This window comes from Fusarium mangiferae, assembly GCF_900044065.1.
Source record: "Fusarium mangiferae strain MRC7560 genome assembly, contig: FMAN_scaffold007, whole genome shotgun sequence".
Classification (NCBI taxonomy): Eukaryota; Fungi; Ascomycota; class Sordariomycetes; order Hypocreales; family Nectriaceae; genus Fusarium; species Fusarium mangiferae.
The window spans coordinates 931586-956783 of record NW_024573927.1 but is presented as its reverse complement, the minus strand read 5'-3'; the positions used below and the strand labels follow the sequence as shown (position 1 = coordinate 956783).

The window sequence follows — 25198 nt, the reverse complement described above, 5'->3', positions numbered from 1 at the left end:
GAGCTCGCGGAATAATCCAAGGATCGGTCGCCGATAGACTCACGCCACTGAAAATTGCAATAGGTCAAATCCTTAGAGATTGCTTTACAAGTCTCGGCTCCGCTTCAATTCATCGTGCACCTATCCCTTCCAGAACTCTTGTCTACTAACTCGGAGGCGCTACTTCCTGCTGCTAGATTTGGGTCCAGGTCTTGGTCCGGGACCGAACGTTACCAACTCGTCGGTACACTAGAGACCCGGAACCTAACGTGTACGTAATTAGACAATAGTCACCTGTTCCTCGGATCGGGTCCGAGACTTGGATTAACGCTGTCTGCCTCGGAGGGAACCCGGAAGGGGTCACGAAACTACCTCTTCCGGGGCTCCTGTGTAAGTGCGTGTGGCAACACCACTTTCAGACACTAGAATGCTATAATACAGTTAAGTGATGAAAAGTTATGCTTGAGATAGAGGGATTGTTCACCCAGCCCATTATCGCGTAGCTCAGCATCATCCGAAAACATGCCGGCACCATATTCGGGGAAATGCCTCTGTGGCAACGTAAAGTTTGCAATTTCATCAGAACCAGTCACGGTACTCTCATGCTTCTGTGAGCATTGCTGCATAGGGGCTGGTGGCACACATCAACTGGTATGGAATCTTCATCGATGGGTTGTTGACATGGAAGCTAACCTGTACCTGGCAGATTGGAAAATTCATGGCCCAAGATGTCAAAGTCTCCACCACGGCAGAAGATGCTATCACGAAGTACTCACTCTCCGACACATCTAGCGGAAGTTCTAAAGAGAAAGCATTTTGCCGTACATGTGGATGCACACTCTGGACTATTCCGGCAGCAGCAAAGGGTAAATTCTACATGATCCGACTCCCATTGCTGGACCAAGGGTAAGTTAGCTACCCTATGCTTAGTGCACTCATACTAAAACGTGGTTTAGCCTCAACTTCCAACCAGCGAATGAGATTTTTGTTAGAAATCGGCCAACTTGGGTGGGGCCAGTCAAAGACGCGGGTCAATGGGATGAGATGCGAAAGTGACGCGTAGAAGGGACTGAGGATGCGGAGAAAGAGGGGAACCTTGCCTGCTGATGGATCAGAACAAGGGTCACCGATTGGTTTAGGCGACATCCACAGACCTCGGCTGGAGTTATTGAGCCAAAAGGAGATACAAGCAATATTGCAATTTAGTCACGGGAACAGGAAAACACTTGTAGCGGTTAATTATCTTGTCAATAGTGTGACTTCAGCTCACTCAGTAAGTATAGGTATCTGGTATGCCACGCCACTACTTACCGACGAGCTCCGAGTGAAGCTAATGCAAAGATTCTGAGACCCCCGCTAATGCTCCCCGGATTTTAGCCGTAGTCCAGCCTCATAATCTTATCTCTTAATTCTGGGGATCCCCCCGTTCCGAACCAATTCATGTCCATTCCGAAAACCCATCCTCTCCCGACCCAACAACCAGCGACATTCCCTTCGGATACGGAACTGGACCTACCTACACATGGAGCCTCCACGACAAACAGATGACGGTGCCTCTGCTAATCGCCAGAGTGGGGCCAAACGCCTCAAGATTGATGTCGCTTGCGATAACTGCAGAGCCAAGAAGGTCAAGTGTGACGGTGTACGACCAGGTGAGACAGACACTGAGCTCACTCAGCCCCAGGAGGGGAGGGGACAAAGGCTAAGACGCTGCAGTCTGTGGCTCCTGTAGTAGGAAATTGGCCCTCAGGGACAAGTGCAACTTTAGCGCTAGTTCGACTGCCTTCATACATCATCGCCCGCCAATAGCAGCGCCCTTCACTGCTGCTCAGAATGGACGTCCTGTTGCTCCTCCAGCACCAGCATTGCCAGTGCAAAGACAGGGTAGTTCTCCCTCCATGGCAAGCCCACCCGTTCCGATTCTACCAGCCGTGAATACATACGAGCCTCAACCACGACGGTCTATGCCTCTGTCACTGCCGCCGCCACCACCGCCACATCATCACTCCCCAGTGACATCTACCCCCGGCAGCGGTACCAGGCCAGACTCACATAGTGGTCAGCGCAATGTCGGGGCTTCAGTTTGTTCAAATAGTCCTTCTGCTGTTGACTCCATGACAGCGGTCATCGATGAGGGGACGAGTACTGGAGAGTTCTTTGGGAAGAGCAGTGCAGGCTCTTTCACCGCTCAAATAAAAAAAGCCATCGACGTGAAGCTAGGGAAGTCTACAAGCTCAAGTGACAATGCGTCAAATATATCTCGGCCGGCTGGGGTTATGGGACCTGCCTCAGTCACATCACCAGACTTCTCATACGTTCTACCCCCACGGAGGCAGGCTGATCATCTGATAGAGCTGTATTGGTTTTACGTTGACCCGCTGTATCCGTTCTTGGATAGGAACCGATGGACTCGTGCTTATAATGCCATATTCTCCGGAACGGCCATGGACTTGAATGAGCGTGTCTTCGTCGCTACGCTGAACGTCATCTTAGCCCTATCCACCCAACTCGTTGAATCGCATTCGTTAGAACAGCGAGAACAGTCGAGTGAGACATACTTCCAGAGGGCCCAGGAGTTATTGCCAATGAGCCCCTGGGAACCCGGATCTCTCGAGTTGGTGCAGTGTTTACTGGTAACGAGCCAGTATCTTCAGAGTACATATAATCCTCATCAGACATGGATGGTTATTGGATCTGCCATCAGGATGGCCCAGGGATTGGGACTTCACCTGCCCGAGACCTCTGCGAATCGGTCGGACCCTGGCGAGCGAGAGTTGTTGCGCAGGATATGGTATGGATGTGTTCTGATGGATCGGTGAGTAAACTTGACTGTATCTTGGCTCTCGGTCAGCTAACCTGGCTAGCATGGTATCCGTGACCCATGGTCGCCCAGCCATGATTTCCCAGCATCCCGCAAAAGACGTGCCACATCCAGCGGAAACTTCAAACGCCCAGAACGGAATGCAAGGTTTGGAATATTACAGCTTCTTTGTGAGATCAGTGCGACTTTACGAGATCATCCACAAGACTATGATTGCCTTTTACGACGGTTCACAGGGCAATAGACCAAAAGAGAAGGATTCGCACTTCGACCTTGAAGGCTTAGACGGCGAAGACGAAGACCTCGATCGAGTGGTTCAACTGGATCGCTGTATCAGCAGATGGCAGTCAAAGCTACCAGATCATCTCAGGTGGGAGTTGTTGGAGTCAAATAAGGATGAAATAGCACGGCGACAAGCCGTGATACTTCGCATGAGGTATGTGTCCTCTACGTCCACTGATTTACACAACGACTGACACATAAACAGATTCCTCCATGCACGTATCCTGCTACTACGGCCAGTCCTTTCTAGATTTTGCCTCACACAATCTCCCCAGGATAAAAAGCCCATGGACGATAATCTCCAAGCTCGTGTCGTTCAACAAGGCGCAATGTTCTGCGTCACAACAGCTCAGAATATGATCAACACTCTGGTGAAACACCAGACACTAGACGGCACCGTTGGTCTGCTCCCGGCCTGGTGGTATCGAGTATACTACATCTACTCCGCCGCTACAGTCCTTATCGCCGCCAAACTTCGACCAGATGTCTTCTCGGCCGTGGAAATCGGGAGATCCTGGGGCCAAGCTATTTCAGTACTCAAGGCTCACGAGCAATTCGGCCAGTCTCCTCGCCGGTGCGTTGCAGCGCTACATATTCTTTCTTCAAAGATCTTGCAAGCAACGCCTCGTGGTTCACCGGGGCGTGAGACGGCGAACACCTACAGACCCGCCGAAGGAAATGACCCAGTCTTTCCTCAACAACCGATGCCGAACGTGGAAGTTCCTGATCTTGTTCAGCAACTTGCTCAAGAGTTTCAAACCCCTATACCGGACTTTAATCCTCAGGAGCTTGCAGCTTTCAACTTAGATGTAAATGATATGTCATGGCTGAACGATGTTCAAGGAGTTTGGGAGCTTTTAAACGAATAACACAATGGAAAAGTTGTTTCTATGTCTATTTACCCAAATACCATGTTTTAATCTACCCATTACTCGAAGACCATCTTGTTCTTGACACTTCCCAACTCGGTGATGCTAACCTCCACAACATCACCGTCATTGAGATACTTAGGCTCCTTCATTCCCATAGCGACGCCACATGGTGTTCCTGTGAGAACAACAGTTCCAGCCTCAAGCGTTGTCCCCTGGCTGATGAAGCTGACAATCTCCTCGACACCGAAAAGAAGATCATTCGTACCCTCGCTTTGTCTCTCCTCGCCGTTGACAGTTGTTGTCAAGTGCAACTTGGAAGCATTACCAACGACAGCTGGAGAGACGAGAAGAGGTCCAATGGGTGCGAACTTGTCGAAACCCTTGCTGAAGCACCATTGGGGAACGCCGCCGGCTTTCTTGGGGTCTCGTTGCCATGCTCGAGCGGAGACATCGTTAGAGACGACGTAGCCTGCTACGTAAGAGAGAGCGTCTTCCTTGGTGATGTTCTTGCCAGACTTGCCAATCACGATGCCCTAGATTTTTATGTCAGTTCGTTCTCCGGCAAAAAGATAGACATATTGCTTACCAGCTCTCCCTCGTAGTCTATTGTGCCATCTTGGGCAATCTTAGGAATGGGAACATCCTCATTGAATCCAGCAATGGAGGTAGAGGGCTTGATGAACAATGAGGGATAAGGCGGTGGTGTTCGGCCACCCTCCTTGACTAATCACCCAAGTTATTATAGGTTCAGTCAATGAGTAACTCATCACTTACTGTGCTTGATGTAGTTAAGGCCAATGCATCGGATGATAGGCACATCAGCCGGTCGCAGCAGCTCCTTTACAGCCTTGACATGTACCTTGTCACCCTTTGTGAGTTGCGCCACGGGGCTCTGACCCTTGTACTCAATAGCCCATAGGTCGTTCTTGGCCAACTTCTCAGAAAAGTCCTTGTCATTCTCAATGACAGGGTCTCCAAAGGTCTCGTTTCCGTTGTCATCGACAAAGCGGATGAGGCGGTTCCAAGTTGTTGAGGACATTTTGCGAGAGAAGGAAGATATGAAATTTCTGCGATACAACGGTGCTGCGATACTGGCTATTCTCATTGTTGCATTATCTCCAAGGTTGTATACTTCCTGTTATAGTTGTTTCCAAAAAGACGTGATGATTGTCGGAGACCGTTTGTGGTGAGATCCACTACTGTAGCCACTCATAGCGCGATCCGGTCGGAAGATGGGATCCCGGATTCCACCGGAGTCAACCCGGAGGACGGATATTGACTTCGGCTGTTGTGGATGATTGATTAGACGCGGTTCAATGTGACCGTTGTAGCAATTCTGTTGCCTGTCGGTTCTGCTTCCCCAGCTTTCTCTTGTTCGGCCGGGGATCTTACGATTGTTGTCCACTCCGAGATCATCAACCCGCTATTTAGTTATCTACAGCACACTCCAGCGACACTTGTGAATCACAAACCAAGTAAAAAATAATCTCAATATCATCTTTACTCTTCAAAGAGACCACAGAAAAGATGGGAAATTATACTAGCACAGTGGCGTCGGGCGCCTCGGATGGCGACTCACCAGAGATGAAGCAGTATCTCAGCCAACTACCATCGAAGAACTTGGAGCCTCTTTGGTCACAGATGAGCATGATGGTGCCGCCGACGCCAAACCCCACAGCAAAGCCTCATATGTGGACATACAAAGAAGCCTTGCCTCATTTAGAGACAGCCGCCAAATTGGTGCCAGAAGAAAAGGCTGAACGGAGAGTCTTGATGCTAGTGAACCCAAGCATGCGTGAGTATATCAGTCATGTTGCTGAGCTCATTTGACTGACCTTTTTAGAATCACCATACACAACAGATACTATTTATGGAGGTCTTCAGATCGTCAATCCTGGCGAGACAGCGCCAGCACATAGACATCTTGCCTTCGCAGCTCGCTTCATCATCGATGGTGAAGGTTTCACAGCTGTTGAGGGCAAGAAGATGCCCCTCGTCAGAGGTGATGTTGTCATCACACCAATCTGGCACTGGCATGACCATGGAAACGAGAGTGATAAGCCAGTCGTCTGGCTAGATATGTTGAACCTACCTTTGTTCCGCTTTGCTCCAGTTCACTTTGCCGAGGGCTATTCTGACCCACGCTATCCCAGCGAGTGAGTATACTTCTATCCTACACAACTAAGACGCTCTTGCTAAAACTCTCAGACATTGCGACCCATGCGAGTTCCGTTTCCCATGGGCTCCCGTTGAGGAAGAACTCAACGCTGACAAGAGCGACTACTCTACCTATCACTATAAGCTCTCAAATGGAAAGCCTTTATCAACATTCCTCGGCGTTCAGGCCGAGAGACTGGGCCCTGGTGCCACGGCGGAATCACAAGAAAGCCAGTCCTATCTTTATCACTGCTATGAAGGAAAGGGTCGCACTGAACTTGTGACGCCGACGGGGGAGACGATGACGTTCAAGTGGGAGGCACGCGATACTTTTGCTGTACCCTCATGGTGCAAGGTTAAGCATATTAATGAGTCTACCACGGAGCAAGCATACCTGGTGGCTTGTCACGATGGTCCATTCCTTGAATGTTTGGGTATTCAACGAAGAAAGTAGTGGTCTTAAATGGCCGACATGTCGTAAAATGATATCTTTTCTGACACATTTATCATCAGCTAGCTTTCAGTCTAATACATGGTCAACATTCATCTTCCAGGGCCTACTTTTGATTCAAGATCTCGACAGATCCTATCTGAATCACGGCAGGAGACTGCAAGCTGAGAAACGATGAGTTCAACATGATACGAGACATTTGTAAATAAAATGGTAGGTTGGCTAAGGTGAAGTTGCCATATATTCTATTTGACATGGTTGACAGGTGCGAGAATGAAGGTCCACCTCATAAGCGCCCGGAATCTGGGACCCAGGTGACAACTAGACTTGGCTGCCATCACTTACCCGGTCCCTGGGCACTGACACGCTGTCGCTCAATGGTAATGAAGAAGATACTGGTATCGGCATTGCCACCGCCAGGGTTCTCCACGACGAAACCACCGCTCACTGCCTCCGGATCCCAGTTATCATTGTCAAGATCCTCCTCCGAAACAGTCTCAAGAGCTTCAGTGTAGTGATGGTCCTGGGGCTCCTTTCCAACAAGATCCTTGAGAAACTTCTTGTACTCGTTGTACAGGTTTCCCTCAACGAGCGCCCCAGTCTCATAGGTTATGGCAGAGTAAAGATGAGCGTCAGCGCCTCCAACCTTGTCGTTGTGCTCGGTGTAGAAATTGGTAATTTTCTCCTTGGCTGTGTCTAAGCCATTCTGGTCAAGATTGTAATGAGCGACAATGGCACCTTGCTTGGTCGCAAGGATGACACCGAAGCAGCCAGCGAAGGATGAGCTTCCAACCACGTGGTTACCAGCAGCAGTGAAGTCTACAAACTTGGTATCATCTTGGTTGACGTATGTGTTAGCTTTCTTGCTGTCGTCGAGCTTGCTCTCATAGGCTTCTAGCTCAGGAGTTTTGACTCTGGCGTAGAGATGTTGATCATCGCGAACAGCGAGCCTTGGGGAATTAGCTTTATTAAAGATGACTATAGGTATTGAACTTACTGGGAGGTGTAGGGTGCAGCGATGCAAAGCTGAGAAGCAGCAAGGAGGAAGAATAGCGAGGCCAACAGCTTGGCCCAGCCGTTCTGGAAACTCTTGGAGCCCAGCATGATGATGAGCTGAAAAGGTCTAAAAGAGCGACGGTTTAAACGAGTGTATAAAATGAAAGACGGTTGAAAGACTGTATTGCTTGATACAATCAGATGGGTGAGACTGGACAACTTCAGAGTCTCTGTCCTACATATATGCTGAATAGAGTAGGGATATCAGTGTAAGCTGACAAGAGTAATGCAACACTGGAATCTCCGACCATCAACCGTCAAGGCTGGAATTAGGATGAGATTGCAGTACACGAGGTCCATAGAAAGGACCGCGAAAAAGCGGGTTCGCTGTTCATTCTTGGCATGGTCTGTCTGTGCGGGATGGGACTTGCAAGGCGGGACGAAGTTGAGATCGTCAGCCAAGACACGAAAACTCGGAAAATCCTGGCCTTTCCGTCTTACCCGTCAGCTTGTCCGCGGATAATGATAGACGGTAATTCTGAAAGACGATGCAGAGTAGTTGATTAGGACTCCAACTTTATTTTCCAGTCCATTGCTGATCAATCCTAAAACTGGATCAAAGTTGCATTTGCTTATTGTATATCATGGTTATCTACTGAGAAAACAATATTTTGTTGGCTCAAGGTATCACCCGGCGCTTATGGATGTTCATCATAATCTCATGTCCTTACATAGCCTCGAATATTCGCGATGCCGAACGCTTTGCCATGAAAGGGATGGTTAGATTGCGATCCATAGATAAGCGTGAAGGATTCGCTTGATGTGACAGTCAGCCACCATTGCAAGGCTGAGGATGTCACGGCCCCGAAGGATCAAGCGTTGCAACATGTTTGGCCCAGTAGGGCGCTCAGCTATGAAGATCTTTCACGAATGGAGCATATGTTGGCCAGAGGCCTCTACCCACTTGTTCGGGTTGACTGTCGTTTTATAGGCCAGTTCTACAGACGTGGGTCGAACGGCTGTAGCGGCAATTGATGGGATTACGCGTAACAGCATCTTTAAGATTAAGCATGTTTCTTGACTATCGCTTTGTTATGGTCTACGGAAGTCGACGATGAACAAATCTGAGACCGAGACGATGGTCTTTTGGTGGACTACTGGGTCAACCTAGTGATTCATTGAGATATTGCTTCAACAAGCAAGATGCAATTAACTCAAGCTTTGATGTATTCCGTATATGTTGATCGCATGGATCCTGTACTAAACAATCTGAGGCCGAGGAAGTGATACACGACTTTTTTCGCCCACTGTGACAGTGGCAGACGTAAATGGAAATGCCCGAACCAGGGCGAAGCCACAAAAAACGATTCATGTCAAGCAGAAGAAAGAGATTGAAAATGGAGATTCATCAATTGTGCGCATCCTTTAGTGGCCTTTACAAGGCTGTCCAACGTCATCAATGCAACCTTACAAGTTCAGCTCCGCATCGAAAAGGAAGCGATCCACAGGGGTAAGCGAGGATCCAAGAAACATTTATCAGACGGAAAAAGCAACCCGACGAGATGTGGCTTGGAACGGCACGGGCCGATATCATAACATGGCGATGAACCTACAATGTAACTAGGATTCGATCCTTCTGAACCGTTTCAGTTACATGTCCACTCTGCGGGACTAGGAAAATTAGACTGGTCATAGCGGCTTGTCATCATGGATAAGCTACGAGTCGTGAAACTTTAGGTAAAATGTAAGCCTGAGTTAGTATCTCGGTTATATACCTATCTGTTGTGTCTGCAGTCTGTCCCGTAGGCCCAGCCCGACATAGTCATACTGAGTTCTTTCATTCGTTATACACCAACTAAGTCATTCTTTTGCTTTTGAGACCTAGACAATCACTCGTTATGCGTCTGGTCGGTCTTGTTGTGGCTCTCGCCGCTTTGGCAGAGGCTCAACTCCCCGAGACTCCTAGAGCCAATGGTGAACCCACCACCACGACTCTTCACCCTCTTCCCTTTGAGACTATTTCATCTGAGATTCCTGAGTTTGATAAGACAACTTCTTCAGATGTTGCACTTCCAGAGACCAGCACAAGTGTTCCGGTTCCTGACACTTTATTTACTTCAACCGATATCTTGCCTGAGCTGCCTGAGTCTAAGAGCACCGACATTGCGGTTGGAGATACTTCTACTGCCAATGGCGAGTCGCCTCTTGATTTGACATCTTCAATTGAGGTCCCTGTTGAACAGCCCACTACTGAGACGGGACAGCCCACTGGTCCCGAGACTACGGTCCAACAGCCTCCAGCTTTTGACACTACAACGTCACAAGGGCTTCCCGTAGCAGAGACAACTACTCAGCAACCTCCTGCTCTTGATACCGTCACAACTGATCAGACACCTGGTGTCGAGACTACTAGCCAACAACCTCCTGCACCTCAGCTAACTTCTGAGCAAGGCCCTGCTGTTGACACAACCACCCAGCAGCCTCCTGCTCAGGACTCCACAACTGAGCAGCTGGTACCTCAGGATACCACTTCCCAACCTTTTATCGGGCAAGAGACCACCACTACCCAGCCTCACGATATCGTTACCACTTCATCAGAACAGCCTGTTGATGAGGTGCCATCCACGACTGAGAAGCCTGAGAACCCCAAGCCTACTACTACTAAGCAGGAGGAAGCTGAGCCCACTAGTAAAGACGAGGATCCTGACCCCAAGTCTGAAGACTCAGACAATGAGGACCCCAAGACCAAGGATGAGACTGACCCTGAGCCCACCACCAAGCAAGACGAGGCTCCTGTTACAGTTCCTCCTGCTGCTGTCACTGCTGAGCCCCAAGAGACTATCTCCGGTGTTACTGACAACACCCTACACAGCACCAAGGATAGCGATGGCAATGACGTTGTTGTCCCTGTTCTTTTTGGTCCCTCCTGCCTGATATTTTGTGAGCATGCTGGCAAAGACAATGGTCCTGGTGGTATTGTTCTTTGGGGCATTGGTAAGTTCACTGACTTCTTCCGCCTAACGTTTATACTGACATGAGATTTAGGGCCTGCGCCAGGAAGCTACGTCCTTCCCCCTCTCCCTGGTATCACTCCTGCTCCATCAGCTGTCGTCATCAATGGAGGTGTACCGACACCTGTTGGAACTCAGACACCCGAGGATCCTGATGACCAGGACGATGATGACGATGACGACGATGACGACGACAAGAGTACTGCTGAGGAAGAGACCAAGACTGAAGCTAAGACTACTGAAGCTAAGTCTACAGTTGAGTCTTCCGCAGCTTCCACTACTGAGGCTAGCACCACTGAGCTACCTCAGCTATCGATGGGCGTTGAGACAGTCGTAGTGAACGTTGATGCTACTCCTACCACCGGTGCTACCTCCAGTGAAGCTACAACGGAGGCCACAAGCACTGAAGCATCTACCCAGACTACAGAGCTTCCCCAATTGTCTATGGGCGTGGACACGGTAGTTGTAAACGTTGATGCAACTCCAACAACTGGAGGAACGACTGAGACTTCTGCTGCTACTTCTACAGAGACCACTGAGGCTACTACTCAGACGACTGAGCTTCCTCAGCTGAGCATGGGAGTCGACACAGTCGTTGTCGATGTTGATGCTACCCCTACTACAGGAGGTACCACTGAGACTTCCGCTGAGTCTGCCACTACCCAAGAGTCGAGCACTGAGGTTTCCGAGACCACGGAGACTCAGGATACCACTACCGCCGAGATGGCTTCAACAGAGGCCACGACTGCTGAGTCTACGACGGCAGGACCTACATCTACTGAGACCTCTGTGCAGTCTACTACTTTTGCTACTTCCACCACTACTAAGGAGCCAGAACGCGAGTATCCTTGTATCATTCATGCCAATCCGGGAATTGATCCTTACTGCGCCTGTGAGACTACAGTCAGCGGCAAGGGCTTCTATGTTTCGACTGATTTGATCTCATCGTCTTGCGCCGACTACACAACTTTCCCTTCCTCTATCCCTACAGATGCGTTTGAGCCCAAGGTGACTGAGAAGCCCGATCCTGAGCCTTACGTCAAGACCGACGATGGGACAGTGGTTTCTTACCCCGACCGTACAGTCAAGGTTGGAAACTACCCTGGTGGAAAGTATACTTACACGCAGGGTGTCGGAGACGCCGTCACGCTTGAGACTCCTTTGCCCACGCAGACTAATGCGAACAACAAGGGCTCCAGCCAGTGCGGCAGCATCGATGATGCATGCGACCGTGCTTTAAACGATGGTTTTGATGACGAGACAACATACACGGACTACGTCTCGCGCTATGCTAGAATTCAGAGCGGTATGATCATGCTCGCGTCATTTGGCCAAGCTGGTTGCACGGCCCAGTTCAAGTGCGATGACTATGGTCTCGGAATGAAGGGCAAGGATATCAAGGATGCGTAAGTGAGCCCCTACATGGTCGATGACGAGTTCATGCTAACTATTTCACAGTGTCCAGCACATGAAGGATAATGATGGAGTGAGCAAATGTGGAACAGCATACCTATCCAACACGTGTCAGATCACATTGAACTACTGTACCAATTGTCACCATGACGGTTGATCAGCTGTAATTCTGCAGTTTTTATACAGATTTGTTGCTGTGCGAGACAATTCACGAAAGTGACGCGTTAACGTGTTCACTGGTGCTGAACCGAATTAAATGCTATTCCAGCGCGTGTATGGCTCACTTTCACGTGATAAGGACAGTGACAATACACCAATGAGTAACTCGTTTCTGGCTGCCGAATACGCAGTGGCTTATGTAGTGATAGGGATGGGCTTTCTTTTTTCCAGTTCCAGTGGGGTAAGGTAGAACGAACCCCCGTCATTGTGAGACCTAACTAGAACCCCAACTTCTCGATACATCAATTGCACAATAATCACAGCCTGCGTCTTCATTCCTTGTGCTACAATGCGTTCCGACTATGATGTCAGTAACCTGATGTACGGTGCCCAGGAGGCAGCCGAACTCGACTCTTATCAAGGCGAGCCTAAACCCCGCCTGAAACCCTTGCTTCTAGATACTGTCATGCAAGGTCGGCCTCCTGTGTCCAACTGCCGGTTGCTTCAGATGCCCAACGAGATCTTGGCCAAGATCGTCAGCTTTGTCGCTGAAGACGAGGAAGCCTTGTAAGAGCTTGCCCGCGTCAATTCTGACTGCTGCGGGCTTTCTCGTGCTTGCCAATTCTCCGAGTTCGAATTCGACTACAGTCCCAATAAGATCAGACTTCTGCTCAATCTCGCCCAGGGCATGCTTGGGGACCGCAGTGGCCCCGGTATTCCAGACTGTATACGGAAATTCACCTTCAAACCTGACGCATACCAGGTTCGCGATATTCACCCTGGCGTTTGGCGCAGGTTCCAAGAAGACCCCGGTGTGGAGTACAGAGGAACTGCTGAAATCAAGGAACAAGGCGCAAGGCTCTTGAAAAATATCCAACATTCTGTGGCACTCAATTTCAAGGCCATGCGCAACCTCGAGACACTTGTTTAGGATTGCAATTTCCCAGTTGATAAAGACACCTTTTTGCTCTTGGCCTCCTCCACAGCCCATAACCTTCTCATCAACGACACCCTTCTCGCTGAGAGTTTTTCTCTAGGGCCTCTGACCCCACCGTCTTGGCCTTTGCGATCTCTCGTTCTGATGAATGTGAGGTTGGTAGGCTCTTGGGACCAAGAGAATAGTCAGCGTGTCGTACCACGGCGACCTAACCCCACCAATGGCTTCTTCAAAAGTCTTTTTCAGCTTTGCTCCCCAACTCTCGAATCACTAACCTAAGGGAGTTGGCATCCCGAGGCTTGGGAGCCTCTATCTCTTGGGACCGACTCGAATTCCTTTCCCAAACTACGAAAGCTCCGAATCAGGCCTAGTCTCGATGTAATGGATAAACCAAGCTTTGCTTCTTTCCTTTCTACGCCACTCAAGTCCCTTGAACTACGTCAGATAAATGTCTTCTGTGTCATCCATGTTGCGGTTTACGCAAGACCTCATGTCCTCTCTCGCCTGCTGCGGTTCTTCATCGGCGTGGTCGGCCGAAATGAGGCCCGAAAGCACCTGGTCGTATTTCTCTGAGAGTTTGCTTCCATTTGGGCCGCCGACGATGTTGGACAGCTCCAATATGCCATCTGTGAGACGAAACTCGGCTTCAGTCACGGGAATTGGCTTAATCATCGGTGCAAAGTTTGAATCGCTTTCATCGTAGTGGAACTCGCTTCTCTGCAGGGGTTGAGTCGGAACCTACATTTGGAAGAGAGTCTTGTCTCCGATATCGAACTTGTGACGAAGTGCATCGTAGATATTGACCAATAGAGGGTCTGCTTGGGAACTCATGGTTTCCGAGAAGTCAATGCAACGTGTCTCTGTTGTAGAAATTGTCAAGAGAACCTGACCTTGGGTTTGAAGTCGATTTGTGGAGAGTAGTAGGAGCTGAATGAAGGAGGGGTTATTGAAGCTAACTCCAGTGGCTGAGACATGGACGCGGTCTGGCCAAGGGTGGATTACTTGAGGAGACTACTCCCACGCTCGTCTTAACAGCTGGACATAACGACGAGAAGAAGACAGAAATATGATATGAGATTCAAGTTCTCAATAGTTTAGTATAATCTTATTATATGCGGAACTTCTGTAAGTGCGACGGTTTCCACGATTGTAAAGTAGAATTCACAACCCCTCGAGCTAGCACGCTGAAATCACCCCAAATAGTTAGTTACCTGTACCTTGGCTTTAGACCTTTTTAAGCTAGATCCACAAGGATACTGTGACCAACAGCGTGCACTGGCTATGAAAAGATTATCGTAGGAGACCAGTGCTTGTTAAAGCAAAGCCATTCAAGAATGACACTATCAGGGTCACTATTTGAAGTATACAAGAATAAAAACCAACCCCATTGCCATATTATGCATCTACTAGAATCTTGGTCCTCGTGTGCACAATGCTGTTGGGCTGCCGTGATCCGAATGTACCTACCCCGTGTTCCTCCATATGCATGTTGGTTGTTGTTATCACACGAAACCCTGTTGTTTTGCAGAACCAACAGAAATATGCCCCTGTATCAACTGAAACTTTGCTATGGTGTGATTCCTGCAGATAACAAATTAGATTGCTGTTCAAGCGCGCGTTTGCCCCTGGCTTACCATTCCTAACTTAAGCACTCTGACGCAGGATCAATACATAAAGGAGGCTTTGCTGGGCTTCTCGTTTGCGATGAATTGAGAAAATAAAATATTTTATTATCTATATACCTATCAATCAACACTTGACTTTTACAATGGATGTGTCTGTAGACGCCAACATTCTCGAACAGCTCAATACCAATGAGACTAAAGCCCTCCATGATATAAGCGACAGTCTGAGTGCTTGCGGCGTCGGCCGTATCGTCAACCTTCCGCAAATCATCGTCGTTGGTGATCAGTCCGCTGGCAAGTCGTCCGTTCTTGAGGCTATTTCTCACGTTCGCTTTCCGGTTCAAGGGAATCTTTGCACAAGGTTTGCAACTGAGCTCATTTTCCGCCGAGCTAATGAGACTCGAATCGATGTGAGTGTCAGATTTGAAGACAGATCCAAACCAGCAAAGAGATTCCAGAGGGCTGGGTTTCGTGAGGACGATTTGGGCGACATCATCGCGGAAGCCAAAGAGTGCATGGGCTTTGGCAAAGCCGGGATGGAGTTCTCCAAGGACGTGCTCCGTCTGGAGATTGAAGGGCCTAAGATGTACCCACTGAGTCTCGTTGACCTTCCAGGATTCTTCCAAGTTGCTACCGAAAACCAGTCAATCAGTGGTAAAGAAACGGTCGACCAACTTGTTGAGAGCTATATGCGACAGAAGAACAGCATTATTCTGGTGGTTATCACCGCGAATAACAATCTTGCCAATCACTTAGCCCTCCAGAAAGCTAAGAACATCGATCCGGAACGACGCCGAACCATTGGTGTCATTACGAAGCCTGATTTGACTCGCCCTGGGTATGATGCTGAGAAGGAATACATCAAGCTGGCTAAGAATCAGGAAGCTGCGCACAAGCTGCAGCTTGGGTGGCATGTCCTTCGTAACAGGGCTGAAGATGAGGACAGCTTGGAAGGTCGAGACCGAGTCGAAGACGCGTTCTTCAAGACGGGTGCTTGGGCGACTATTCCTTCTGAGAATCGTGGCATTGTGAGTTTGCGAAAGAAGCTCAGTCATGTGCTCTATAGTCACATTCGTAACAGTCTGCCTGGGGTCATTACAGACATCGAAACGACGCTTAGAGAACGGCAAGAGGAACTCGATCGTTTGGGAAAGTCTCGATCCACTCAGGAGGACCTTAGGTCTTTTCTGCTTGCCATTGCCAGTGACTTTCAGCGGCTCGCCAGAGATGGAATATACGGCCGATACAATGATGAGTTTTTCGGTGGCTTACAGGACGATCAACGAAAGTTGCGAGCACAGCTGCGGAACTTCAGTCGAGCTTTTGATCATATCCTTCAAACTAAGGGCTCGACCCATGTCACCGTCTCAGATGATGAAAGTGATTCGGAGGACGATGAAATTCCCGTGTACCTCGAAGAGTTTCTGGAACGTTACCCTTACAACCCTCCCCAGCCGAAGAAAATCACGAGAAGCGAGCTCGCTGAGCAACTCGAGAAACAAGCCGCTGCCAACCAAGGGCTCGAGTTTCCAGGAACTCCTAACAAGGACCTTGCCATGCAGCTCTTTAAACAACAAGCAGCCCCCTGGAGAGGTATTACCGAGTCACATGTCAAGCTGGTAACGACAGTTGCAAAGGCTTTTGTTGATCAGGTTTTTGAGCATGTTGTTGGATCCCCACGGACAAATCGAACTACTGAGGCGATCTTGTCAACCTGCGTGGACCCATTCTTTGATGAAAAGGAAAAGGTACTTCAGGAAAAGATCGACGAACTACTGAGACCTTATGTTCAAGGTTACGCACTTCCTCTTGACTTGTTGTTCTATGACATGCTGTCGAAATCGTCGGATCAGAAGCTGGAGAGACGTATCTCTGCTGTTCTGCAAGAGAAGTACCCTCATTTGTATGAGAGCAACACAGCAAAGACAGGAGATACGAGTAAGAGAGTCGACTCTAAAGCAATTGCTCAAGACATCAATGAAGAAGATGACCTTGAAGATAGTGAGTTTGGAATCAACAAAGTCATAGACACGATGTTGACGTATTATACGGTAAGATAACACCAGGCCTCATAATCGCTTGATACTAACTGTTGAAGATGTCTCTGCGTACCTTCACCGACAATGTCATCAACTTGGCAGTTGAAAGTTGCCTTGTGTATGATATACCAGATATCCTCACACCCACAAAGGTAGATCGAATGAGTAAGGAAAGACTCGAAGAGTTGGCTGGAGAATCGGACGATACATCGTCTCGAAGAAAGAGCCTGCAGGAGGAGGTCGAGATCCTCAGACAGGGTTTGGCCCAATGCCGGCGATACAAGCCAAGAGCAGTAACACGTAGGTCGCATGACTCAGAACCTAAATGGCCATGATACTAACGGACAAGCGTTACCTTCTGCTGTAAATGAGCCTCAAAGCAGTGCCCCGACTACAACTAACAAAGTTCCTTCGGAAAACGGCAAGAAGCCGAGCCCACCAAGTGTTATCAGCGCTCCTAAAGCTCAGTTCAATGGCTGGACGACAATCCCTGACTTGCCCAAGGCTGAGAATCCTTTCAAATTCTTGAATACTCCGGCGAAACCTGCGAAACCGGCGAGCCCAGCGCCATCAGCGACAAAGACTGCCTTGAACTTTGGAAGCGGCTCTGGGCTCTTTGAGTCGGGGCCCGCGCTTTCATACCAGCCGGCCTCTTTTCAGTGGAACGGTTCTGCCGACGCCAAGAAGTAGGAAGTTCAGTGACTCTAGTAGTATCCCACAATTTGTATTTGTAAGCGAAACAGTGTACCAAGAGAATGAGGGCTAGAGTGCGGGTGCATTGGGCGGGATTGAGAGCCTCGGATGAGACTACAGCATTAGGGTCATAGCTTAGTTCAAATGATATCACATTCCTTTGACATTTTGTATCTTGCATCTCTCAATTTGACCGATCTTGGACCTGTCAAAGCTGCTTTTTCCGACGCAGCTCGGCATTTCTCAGCAACAAGGTAAGCCCACATCGCAAGTTCCAGGCCCCGTCGGTATAGACTGGAAGCTGAACAAACTCCGGCCAACGAATGGGGCGCTGGCGCAACTGGTAGCGCGTCAGATTCCAGTTAATTTCGAGGGTTTCCTTGGAAAAAATGCTTGATTCCTGAAGGTTATCCGTTCGAGTCGGGTGTGCCTCATGCTTTTTGTTTTGGTTCTTGTTTGTGAAAGAGATGCTTCTTTCGCGATGTTGCTTGTTCTATAGCTTATGCGCGATTTTCTTCCACCGCAGATATTCATTCATAAACAACCGTCCAGTGATATTTGATACGTAGTAAAATTGTCAATCCATATCTTCATCTTCTATATTCCATGGTATTTCCGCAATACCCCGTTTGACCATAACGGCGATGATGGGGTGATCTTGGTCAGCCCCTCCTTAGCCGCTGCAATCTCATCTTCATCCAACGACTTCCCCTCCAACCGCTCATGCATCGCATTGATGAGGTATAGATCATCCTTGATTTCGGGCCAGTCGATAGAGTTCAGAACGCAGGGCTTCTCTTTTTTTGGGCTAATTTTCCGCTCATACCTATCGCGATAGATATTGTGGTGCGCCATTGCGTCCCACGGATCCCAGCGCCAGCGGTTCTGCGGTGTCGCTAGAATAGGAAACGGATTGGCTGAGGCATTATCATGACTTTCACCTTCATTGAGAAGAAATTGGATAATTTGTTCGAATTGCTGGTCTGTCGGGGGGTATATCGTTCGTGGTCCCTTGCGGCGGCATCCATGGAAGTATATCTGTCGACTCTGCGGTAATATTAATAATATGTCACTTCGAACTGGAATTATGCCCTACCTCGGTGCCATCCTCACCTCTATCAAACACGACGACACCACCAAATATTCTTGCCTCAACCCAGTATCCTACCGTATCTGCAGCTCCATTCGGATAATGGTCAACGCGATATAAGGTCCATGCGCAAAGGCCGTTGGGTCGCGGAATGAATCCCATTTCGTCATATCTCTAGGTGATTCCCTCCAGTTATCGTATATTTCATGTTTCTCGGCAACTTCATCAAGCTGGAAGATCTCAACCGCAAACGTATGGCAGCTCACCGCAAGCAGCTCAATAAATCTTAAATAGAATTCTTTGGACTGGGGTGCTGATTTCCTGAAGGCCTCGACCAACATTGGGGGTGTCAGTCACAATATCATCAGGAATGACTGAAGATTTCTTACAGGAGTTTCAAACAAGAGCGATGACATATCAAGGTTTGATCGAAATCCACGGACTCTTTCCCGAGCGCCTTCCGAAAGATCCTCGTGTCCAAGTGCAGGATGCCCGTCTTGCGGGTATTGGAAAGACAAATACGAGGTTCTTAATGGCAAACCGTCAAGGACTTCTGCATATGTCTGCTCTGCTATATCCGTCTCCAGTATACGTCGCAAAGCACGCTCGAATGAACTGAGATGGTCGATATCTAGGTCTTTCAGGCTGCTAACCCCGCTTCCACTTTGGGACAGCATACCAGTGGCCAGAAAAAGAAACAAAAGGATGGATCAAGTTGAGAAAAAAGGACACCGAAGAGAACTGCAGAGATTGGCAAATCGTTTAGGTGACATGCCGGGTGTGAGATGGTGAAGAGTGACAACCCGATCCTGCTGCTTCATGCGGCCTAACAGTCTAGCGGCTGCACGTGGACATAGCCGATATCCAATAGTCTTCCTCAGATTCTTCCAACGAGATAAAGGGCCATGGATAGAGGTCAGCTAAGTTCTCTCGGCTGTTTTAAGCTCTCAGCCACAGGTCTCAACGGGATAGAGGTCGCAACTGGATGCATTGCCACCTGCGACCTCGACCATGAAAATGTCAAATGCGCCCTCACAATGGGTGCACTTTCCTAGAAACGGATAGGACACCATAGCAACATAGGTTTGCCCAGAATGCGTTTTGTCATTACTACAAATATTTATTTGCCTGAAGTCTATTCATGTGCCATCGAGTCCCCCCTATGAAATCATCCTAGGATGTCTTGAAGACTCTGTTTTGGTGAAATGGCTATGCTTCTCAAGCTTATTCTTGACTCTCATCTACTTCTTCTTCTTGGGCTTTGTCTTGTCCACAACATCCACCCACTTCGCATCAATACCCTTGCTCGCCAAAATATCCTTAGCGAGAATCTTCCTCTGATCACCTTGAACGACAACTTCCATCAATCCAGGCTTGGCACCAGCAACTTGGCCTACACTCGCAGAACCTGCACACTTCTTCTGTAACTCTGGCGCAAGGACCACAGGATCGATGAAGAAGGGCTCTAAGTTGGAAATTTTGGTGACGACCTTCGTACCGGTTCGCTTCTCGATTGTTATCAGGATCCGAGGTGGCAATCCAGACTTTGGCTTCTGATCGGGTGAGGGAGCGCCATGTGAGATGATGTGGAAGGGCTGGCAGAGATGGGTGTCCTCAATCACTCGCTTTTGGAGAGTACTTCGAGGAATTCTTCCTGCGGCAAGGAAACTGACGTCTTCATCAGACGGTTTGTTCCCCAGGATGTCGTTGGCGAGAAATGGGTCGAGCTTGACGCTCGAGTTGCCTTGGCCTCCCAATTCCGGATGTTGGTCGATATACGACTTGATAGCTGCTGAGATCTCCTGCGAGGTGTAGAAGTCTGTCTTGGAGGGGACAAGTGTCGGAACGAGCTTTGAAGATACGCGATATACCATCTGGATGTTGACCTTCTGCCCGGCAGATGAACTCGACCCTGAGGCTTGCCCGGCATCTGATGTTGACACATCTCCACCTGTAGTCTTCGGTGTCGGCAATCGATATGGCCGGAAACCCAACACCTGCCGATCATCAAAGTCAATGTCCAGAATGACGGTCTCTCCACCGTTTCTGTCCTTCGACTTGACGATCAGTTCTTTATCAAGATGCTTGATGAACTTTTTGGCGTTCTTCCACGACGTCTTCTTGATGTTGTAGTACTTTGGGTTTTGGTATCGGAGGTTAGGCTGAACCATGTTTGCGATTATGAAAGACGGCTGAAGAGGGAACTGCAAGCCGAAATTTGGCGGAGAGCCAGATTCTTTGGCTTTGTGGACTGCGAACAGAAAGGCTTGATGGAAGGTGTCGTCGATCTCTTTGGTCGTCGGTTCGTGCTCCTCCTCGATCTCATCACCTTCTTGGGCCTCAGTGGCTTGCGAGTCTTGAGCAGCCGGTGCCGACTCTGCTGGCTGAGTCTTTTCATCCAGCGACAGTTTGTTAGCTTGGGTAGCCAACCCTGCTGCTAGGCCTGCCCATCCCTCTAAGCTTGAAGGCGGGTCGATTCCGCCACTGCCAAGTTGCTTCCAGCTCCAGCACTCATCACCAACCCAGTGAAGGGCCTTGATTGCTGCACCTTTCTGACCTCGCACATCATCTGGAAGATTTCGCACATCTATTTGACATGTCCCAATCCAGACAGGCACTGTATCATTCTGCATTCCTGCGACAGCCACAACAGCGCCAGTGCTCGCTCGCGAATCCCAGATGGTGCCTCTAGCTTTCACCAGCCCAGGAACCATCAGGTCGGCGCCATGCTTCAGCTTCTCCTCAACCACAAAATCGGGCGTATGCAGAAGTGGAATGAGGTTAGGGTTGCGCCACAAAGTGTACACTGTTGGTATCAGGCGGGGATTCTTTCCAGTCTGAAACCAGAGGACTCTCTCATCTTGGTCTGGATGTGCACCGATGTACACGGTTCCTTGCTCAGTTGGAGTGATGAAACGAGCTGACGAAGTCGACTCTGGTAGAAGTGAGTTGCGCAGTGCCGTTTGTGATTGTGTCCCTGCTGAGGCATCGTCGCCGGACTCTGGGATAGAGACTTGATAGTCCCGGATGATTTGATCGGCGAGCTTTCTTCGATCTGAGGAGCGCAAAGGCGCGAGGTTTCTGATGTCGGGTTTTCGCTTGAACATGATGACGAGATGTGGCTCGGTCTCGGAAAGTGTTGATTATTGGAGTAAGTTCGTGGTGAAACCTCGTTTGAGGTGAGGTAAGGTAGTTGAGTATTTTAGTCGAGCGGGGCGGGGCAGATGATAAAATCGCTGAGTAATCATGAGCTTTCGTCATAACCAATCACCCCGCCACCAAACCAAATGTGAATGAAGCCCTCATGAGTCACCGACTGAAGTGATTCACTGCGACTCATGTTACACAGCTTTAGGCAGCCTTCACTGTTGCCAACCATTAACTTTTGCGGACCTTGGAATGAGATTCCGTCTTTTTAGTGTGCCGTTTTGCCTACGGCAATTGGGTTTGGCATTGGATGTTTACTTTTCATGGTTAGTTATTGTCTGTTCTGACTACTCCCCTTATCTCAATCGAAAAAATGCTGCTTGAAGACAAATTCCACCATCAATAATAAAATCTTTCCGCTGTTTGTAGAAAGAAGACTTTTTGCTGGCTTTGAGTGGCCGCTTCCCAAGCGCTACGTGTTCATATTCGGACTCCCTGGCCAGCTCTTCCAGGCAACAATTTGAGTACTCATATAAGCCTCTTCCGTCGTGAGTCATGTTTTAGCACACTCAAACCACTCAGTTACTACAATCATGGAAAACCTAATCACATACGCCCGCGAATTCCTCGCCTCGGTTGGTCTCATGAGACCGTCTTCAGGCACGCCAATCACAAGCTTATTCAGTACCCTTCCAGGCCACCACCGCATCCTCCTCAGCGGGCTTGACGAGGCTGGCAAATCAACTCTCTTGCGCTCTCATTTGGTAATCAATGAAAAAGATATATCTATCGTCGTGGGCATGATTGCCCATCAGGTTGAAGTCTATAGATGCGGCAATGTCACTTTCCAAACCATTGATCTCGGCGGTGGCAGGCCTGAGACATATTTCAGGATGGAGAGGTCTTTCATCAGGCAATGCGATGCACTTGTTTGGGTCGACGACTCGGCTGATCACGACCGCCTCATAGAAGCAAGAGAAGAACTTTTCCGAGCTGTGCGCCACCAAGACGGATTGCGCAACGGCATCCCAGTGTTGATTCTAGCAAATAAGCAAGATAAGAGTGTATGTAGCTTGACCTTCAAACAGAACTTTATGCTGAAATATTCCATAGAACGCGCGTACAGCAGAGCAGATAAAGGGATTCTATGTCGATGATTCTTCATCGCCTTTAGTTAATACGCCACATGTGAGTGGCCCAAAGTACTGGTGCGGCATGAGCTAACAATGCTACAGGCGGTGTTTGCATCGAGCACTAAGACTGGCAAAGGGCTGTTCGAGGCTTTTGAATGGATGAGTCACACTGTTGAGAGCAGGATGAAATATGACACTGGCATCAGTGAAAAGGTTCCGTCATACGACAAAGAGGAGGAAGCGACTAGAATCATCATGGAAGGACTACAGTCAAGTCACAAAGAGGAGCTCGGCGAGAAAGGAGGGTAGCAGGCTCGTTAACTTTTGCTTTCATCATGTTACTTCTCCAATCTCGAAAAAGGGCAAGGTATTTGATGGTTCTATACTTCTATAGTTAAACGTGATATTCTACAGTCCGGTCTTCTTCAAGTCTATAACGCTCAGGCTAACTTGGTTGGTGCTGCTAGGAGGCAACCACCCGCCTCCAATGATAGCCAAGAAGTTATCGTTCTCCTTGAACACCATAAGTCCACGAGTATACGCATTAGGCTGAGGAGTAGCAAACTCGACCCAAGAGTTCTCGGCACCAAGGTTCTTGTTGACAAAGATCTGAGACTGGCTTCCAGCACTGACGATGATACTTCCATTGGCTCCTCCAACCGAACTCCAGACAACGGTAGGAGAGCTGACGGGGCGGGTGCCCTTGTTGCTAACCAGAGCATACTCCTTGGCAGCGAGGATGTTGAGAGGGTCGGAGGTGAGACGGTAGAAGATTCTGCAGCCTTGGGTACCGCAGGTCTCGTAGACAAAGATGTACTGGCCGTTGGGAAGGAGAGTGATTCCTGGCATACCGGGCCGGGCGTTGTAGTTGCTATCAGCGACGTCGTTGACGAGGGAAGACCAGCTGGCGAGATCTGTGGTGGTTTGGTGAGAGAGCTTCTGGCCGTGCTTAGGATCACGCTGATCAGCGTAGTAGCAAATGAGCTTGTCCTGATAGACCCTGGTCTTAAGTTAGCACAGATTCTTCGGGGAGTAGAGGAAGGGGTCTTACATCATGTGAGGCTCCCAGACTGGTGTGAGGCCGTTATTGGGACGAGCTTCGCCGCCCGATGCGATGCTACTAGCAAACTTCCAGGTCTTTCCACCATCAGTGCTAGCATATACATCAATCTTGGTCTTGCTCAGATCTGTAGGAATGCTGTTTCCTGTGCAAAGGATAGTTCCCTTAGGATACTCTCCAATTGCTCTTGGAAGCTCATAAAGGTCTGGCTGGTATCTCAATCCCCAGTTGTTGACTGTATCCTGGACCTTCCCGATTTGAGTCCACTTAACACCACCATCTGTAGAACGGTAGATGGGGAAGTAAACCAGCGGGGGCTCAGGGGAGTAGTTCTCCCAGGTTGCAAGCAGAGAGCCGTCCGAGAGTTGGATAGACCGGGCATAGAGAACCCGAGGGTCTGTCCAGCCAGCGTTGGAAGGGGGAGAGAAGATGACATTATTGGAGAATGTCGAAGTAGGAACAGCACGCTTGGCTGGTGTAGGAGGCTCTTGGTTTGCAGTAGGAGCAGCGAGGACTGCAGAGAGACTCAAGAGTCCTCCCCAGAGAAGAGATTGGAAACGCATGATTTCTGTGAGGTGCAGACGAGGGTGCTACTCTCTTCTCTCGTTGCCAGCGATCCTCAGCACTTCTTATAGCATTTCACATATTCACATTCCTGCCTCGGCAGCTCCCTCAGCTAGTCACCCACAGTCTTGGCGATCAAGTTCGGGATATCTACCGACCATGCAGGCCACAATGTCACGAATTTTCTCCCCAGCGGCGGCATCTCAATGGCGCGGTAAATCTTGCATGGTGTCATGACCTCCTGCTCTGGGATAATGAGCCGTTGATCCCCCTGCTCGTCGCGGTTTGTGGGGTCCCCGCGTGAACATGTTTTTGTGCGGGGAACAACTTGACGCGCTTTTGCTTGATTGGGTCGACGGAGAGGGTAGCTCCGAAAATGGCTTAGACCTTAGTTTGGGAGACAGGAATACGGACTTTGAGGTGATCTTTTGCCTGTTTGTGACGTAGCTTCAGGTATATCAAGTTCGCGGAATGATACCGTGGAAATGGTGAAGTTATCCTATTGGGTTGGCCCCTGGCAGTCTTAATTGTAAGCTTAAAACTTGATGCGCTCCAATCGTGAAGTTCATTTTATGTCAAACTGAACTCAGGCTTGGCCACCAAACACGACATTAAGAAATACACTTAAACATAGAAAGAGCACAGGGGAGGAGATCCTTATTAAGCTGGAGTTTGGATTGCAGGAAGCTGTTGTATGCAGGCCTACTGTAGCGATTTCATCCTGCAAAGTATAAGGTACCCAAATGGTCGAAATACAACAACTTACCCG

At 49.1% G+C, this 25198-nt stretch overlaps 13 protein-coding genes and 1 non-coding gene across 14 annotated transcripts; 8 read left to right on the top strand and 6 right to left on the bottom strand.

Annotated features, from left to right (window-relative positions):
• Window positions 1–501: 501 nt before the first annotated feature.
• FMAN_13440 (uncharacterized protein) lies at window positions 502–1035 on the top strand (the record flags this gene model as incomplete). The annotated part of the gene is made up of 3 exons (XM_041832909.1): window positions 502–630; window positions 686–885; window positions 936–1035. 3 exons carry the CDS (start codon window positions 502–504, stop codon window positions 1033–1035), a joined length of 429 nt encoding a protein of 142 aa, XP_041683325.1.
• An 842-nt stretch (window positions 1036–1877) lies between these two features.
• FMAN_13439 (uncharacterized protein) lies at window positions 1878–3951 on the top strand (the record flags this gene model as incomplete). Its single annotated transcript, XM_041832907.1, has 3 exons — window positions 1878–2794; window positions 2844–3236; window positions 3288–3951. The coding sequence occupies 3 exons, from the start codon at window positions 1878–1880 to the stop codon at window positions 3949–3951; spliced, it is 1974 nt and encodes a 657-aa protein (XP_041683324.1).
• A 59-nt stretch (window positions 3952–4010) lies between these two features.
• Window positions 4011–4993, bottom strand: FMAN_13438 (uncharacterized protein; the record flags this gene model as incomplete). Its single annotated transcript, XM_041832906.1, has 3 exons — window positions 4011–4487; window positions 4541–4677; window positions 4729–4993. 3 exons carry the CDS (start codon window positions 4991–4993, stop codon window positions 4011–4013), a joined length of 879 nt encoding a protein of 292 aa, XP_041683323.1.
• Window positions 4994–5481: 488 nt separating this feature from the next.
• FMAN_13437 (uncharacterized protein) lies at window positions 5482–6565 on the top strand (the record flags this gene model as incomplete). Its single annotated transcript, XM_041832905.1, has 3 exons — window positions 5482–5749; window positions 5798–6110; window positions 6163–6565. 3 exons carry the CDS (start codon window positions 5482–5484, stop codon window positions 6563–6565), a joined length of 984 nt encoding a protein of 327 aa, XP_041683322.1.
• A 334-nt stretch (window positions 6566–6899) lies between these two features.
• On the bottom strand, window positions 6900–7666 carry FMAN_13436 (uncharacterized protein; the record flags this gene model as incomplete). Its single annotated transcript, XM_041832904.1, has 2 exons — window positions 6900–7512; window positions 7560–7666. 2 exons carry the CDS (start codon window positions 7664–7666, stop codon window positions 6900–6902), a joined length of 720 nt encoding a protein of 239 aa, XP_041683321.1.
• Window positions 7667–9456: 1790 nt separating this feature from the next.
• Window positions 9457–12139, top strand: FMAN_13435 (uncharacterized protein; the record flags this gene model as incomplete). The annotated part of the gene is made up of 4 exons (XM_041832903.1): window positions 9457–9955; window positions 10010–10552; window positions 10604–11975; window positions 12028–12139. The coding sequence occupies 4 exons, from the start codon at window positions 9457–9459 to the stop codon at window positions 12137–12139; spliced, it is 2526 nt and encodes an 841-aa protein (XP_041683320.1).
• Window positions 12140–12490: 351 nt separating this feature from the next.
• On the top strand, window positions 12491–13072 carry FMAN_13434 (uncharacterized protein; the record flags this gene model as incomplete). Its single annotated transcript, XM_041832902.1, has 2 exons — window positions 12491–12708; window positions 12790–13072. 2 exons carry the CDS (start codon window positions 12491–12493, stop codon window positions 13070–13072), a joined length of 501 nt encoding a protein of 166 aa, XP_041683319.1.
• Window positions 13073–13513: 441 nt separating this feature from the next.
• FMAN_13433 (uncharacterized protein) lies at window positions 13514–13909 on the bottom strand (the record flags this gene model as incomplete). The annotated part of the gene is made up of 2 exons (XM_041832901.1): window positions 13514–13769; window positions 13821–13909. 2 exons carry the CDS (start codon window positions 13907–13909, stop codon window positions 13514–13516), a joined length of 345 nt encoding a protein of 114 aa, XP_041683318.1.
• Window positions 13910–14846: 937 nt separating this feature from the next.
• On the top strand, window positions 14847–17432 carry FMAN_13432 (uncharacterized protein; the record flags this gene model as incomplete). The annotated part of the gene is made up of 3 exons (XM_041832900.1): window positions 14847–16754; window positions 16802–17042; window positions 17092–17432. 3 exons carry the CDS (start codon window positions 14847–14849, stop codon window positions 17430–17432), a joined length of 2490 nt encoding a protein of 829 aa, XP_041683317.1.
• A 328-nt stretch (window positions 17433–17760) lies between these two features.
• On the top strand, window positions 17761–17869 carry tRNA. Its single transcript has 2 exons — window positions 17761–17797; window positions 17834–17869. It is a non-coding gene; the product is annotated as a tRNA-Trp (tRNA).
• Window positions 17870–18032: 163 nt separating this feature from the next.
• Window positions 18033–18687, bottom strand: FMAN_13431 (uncharacterized protein; the record flags this gene model as incomplete). Its single annotated transcript, XM_041832899.1, has 2 exons — window positions 18033–18482; window positions 18532–18687. The coding sequence occupies 2 exons, from the start codon at window positions 18685–18687 to the stop codon at window positions 18033–18035; spliced, it is 606 nt and encodes a 201-aa protein (XP_041683316.1).
• A 1079-nt stretch (window positions 18688–19766) lies between these two features.
• On the bottom strand, window positions 19767–21632 carry FMAN_13430 (related to mouse ligatin, a trafficking receptor for phosphoglycoproteins; the record flags this gene model as incomplete). Its single annotated transcript, XM_041832898.1, has 1 exon — window positions 19767–21632. The coding sequence occupies one exon, from the start codon at window positions 21630–21632 to the stop codon at window positions 19767–19769; it is 1866 nt and encodes a 621-aa protein (XP_041683315.1).
• A 633-nt stretch (window positions 21633–22265) lies between these two features.
• Window positions 22266–23114, top strand: FMAN_13429 (uncharacterized protein; the record flags this gene model as incomplete). The annotated part of the gene is made up of 3 exons (XM_041832896.1): window positions 22266–22736; window positions 22786–22860; window positions 22908–23114. 3 exons carry the CDS (start codon window positions 22266–22268, stop codon window positions 23112–23114), a joined length of 753 nt encoding a protein of 250 aa, XP_041683314.1.
• Window positions 23115–23213: 99 nt separating this feature from the next.
• On the bottom strand, window positions 23214–24428 carry FMAN_13428 (uncharacterized protein; the record flags this gene model as incomplete). Its single annotated transcript, XM_041832895.1, has 2 exons — window positions 23214–23805; window positions 23857–24428. 2 exons carry the CDS (start codon window positions 24426–24428, stop codon window positions 23214–23216), a joined length of 1164 nt encoding a protein of 387 aa, XP_041683313.1.
• Between the last annotated feature and the right edge of the window lie 770 nt (window positions 24429–25198).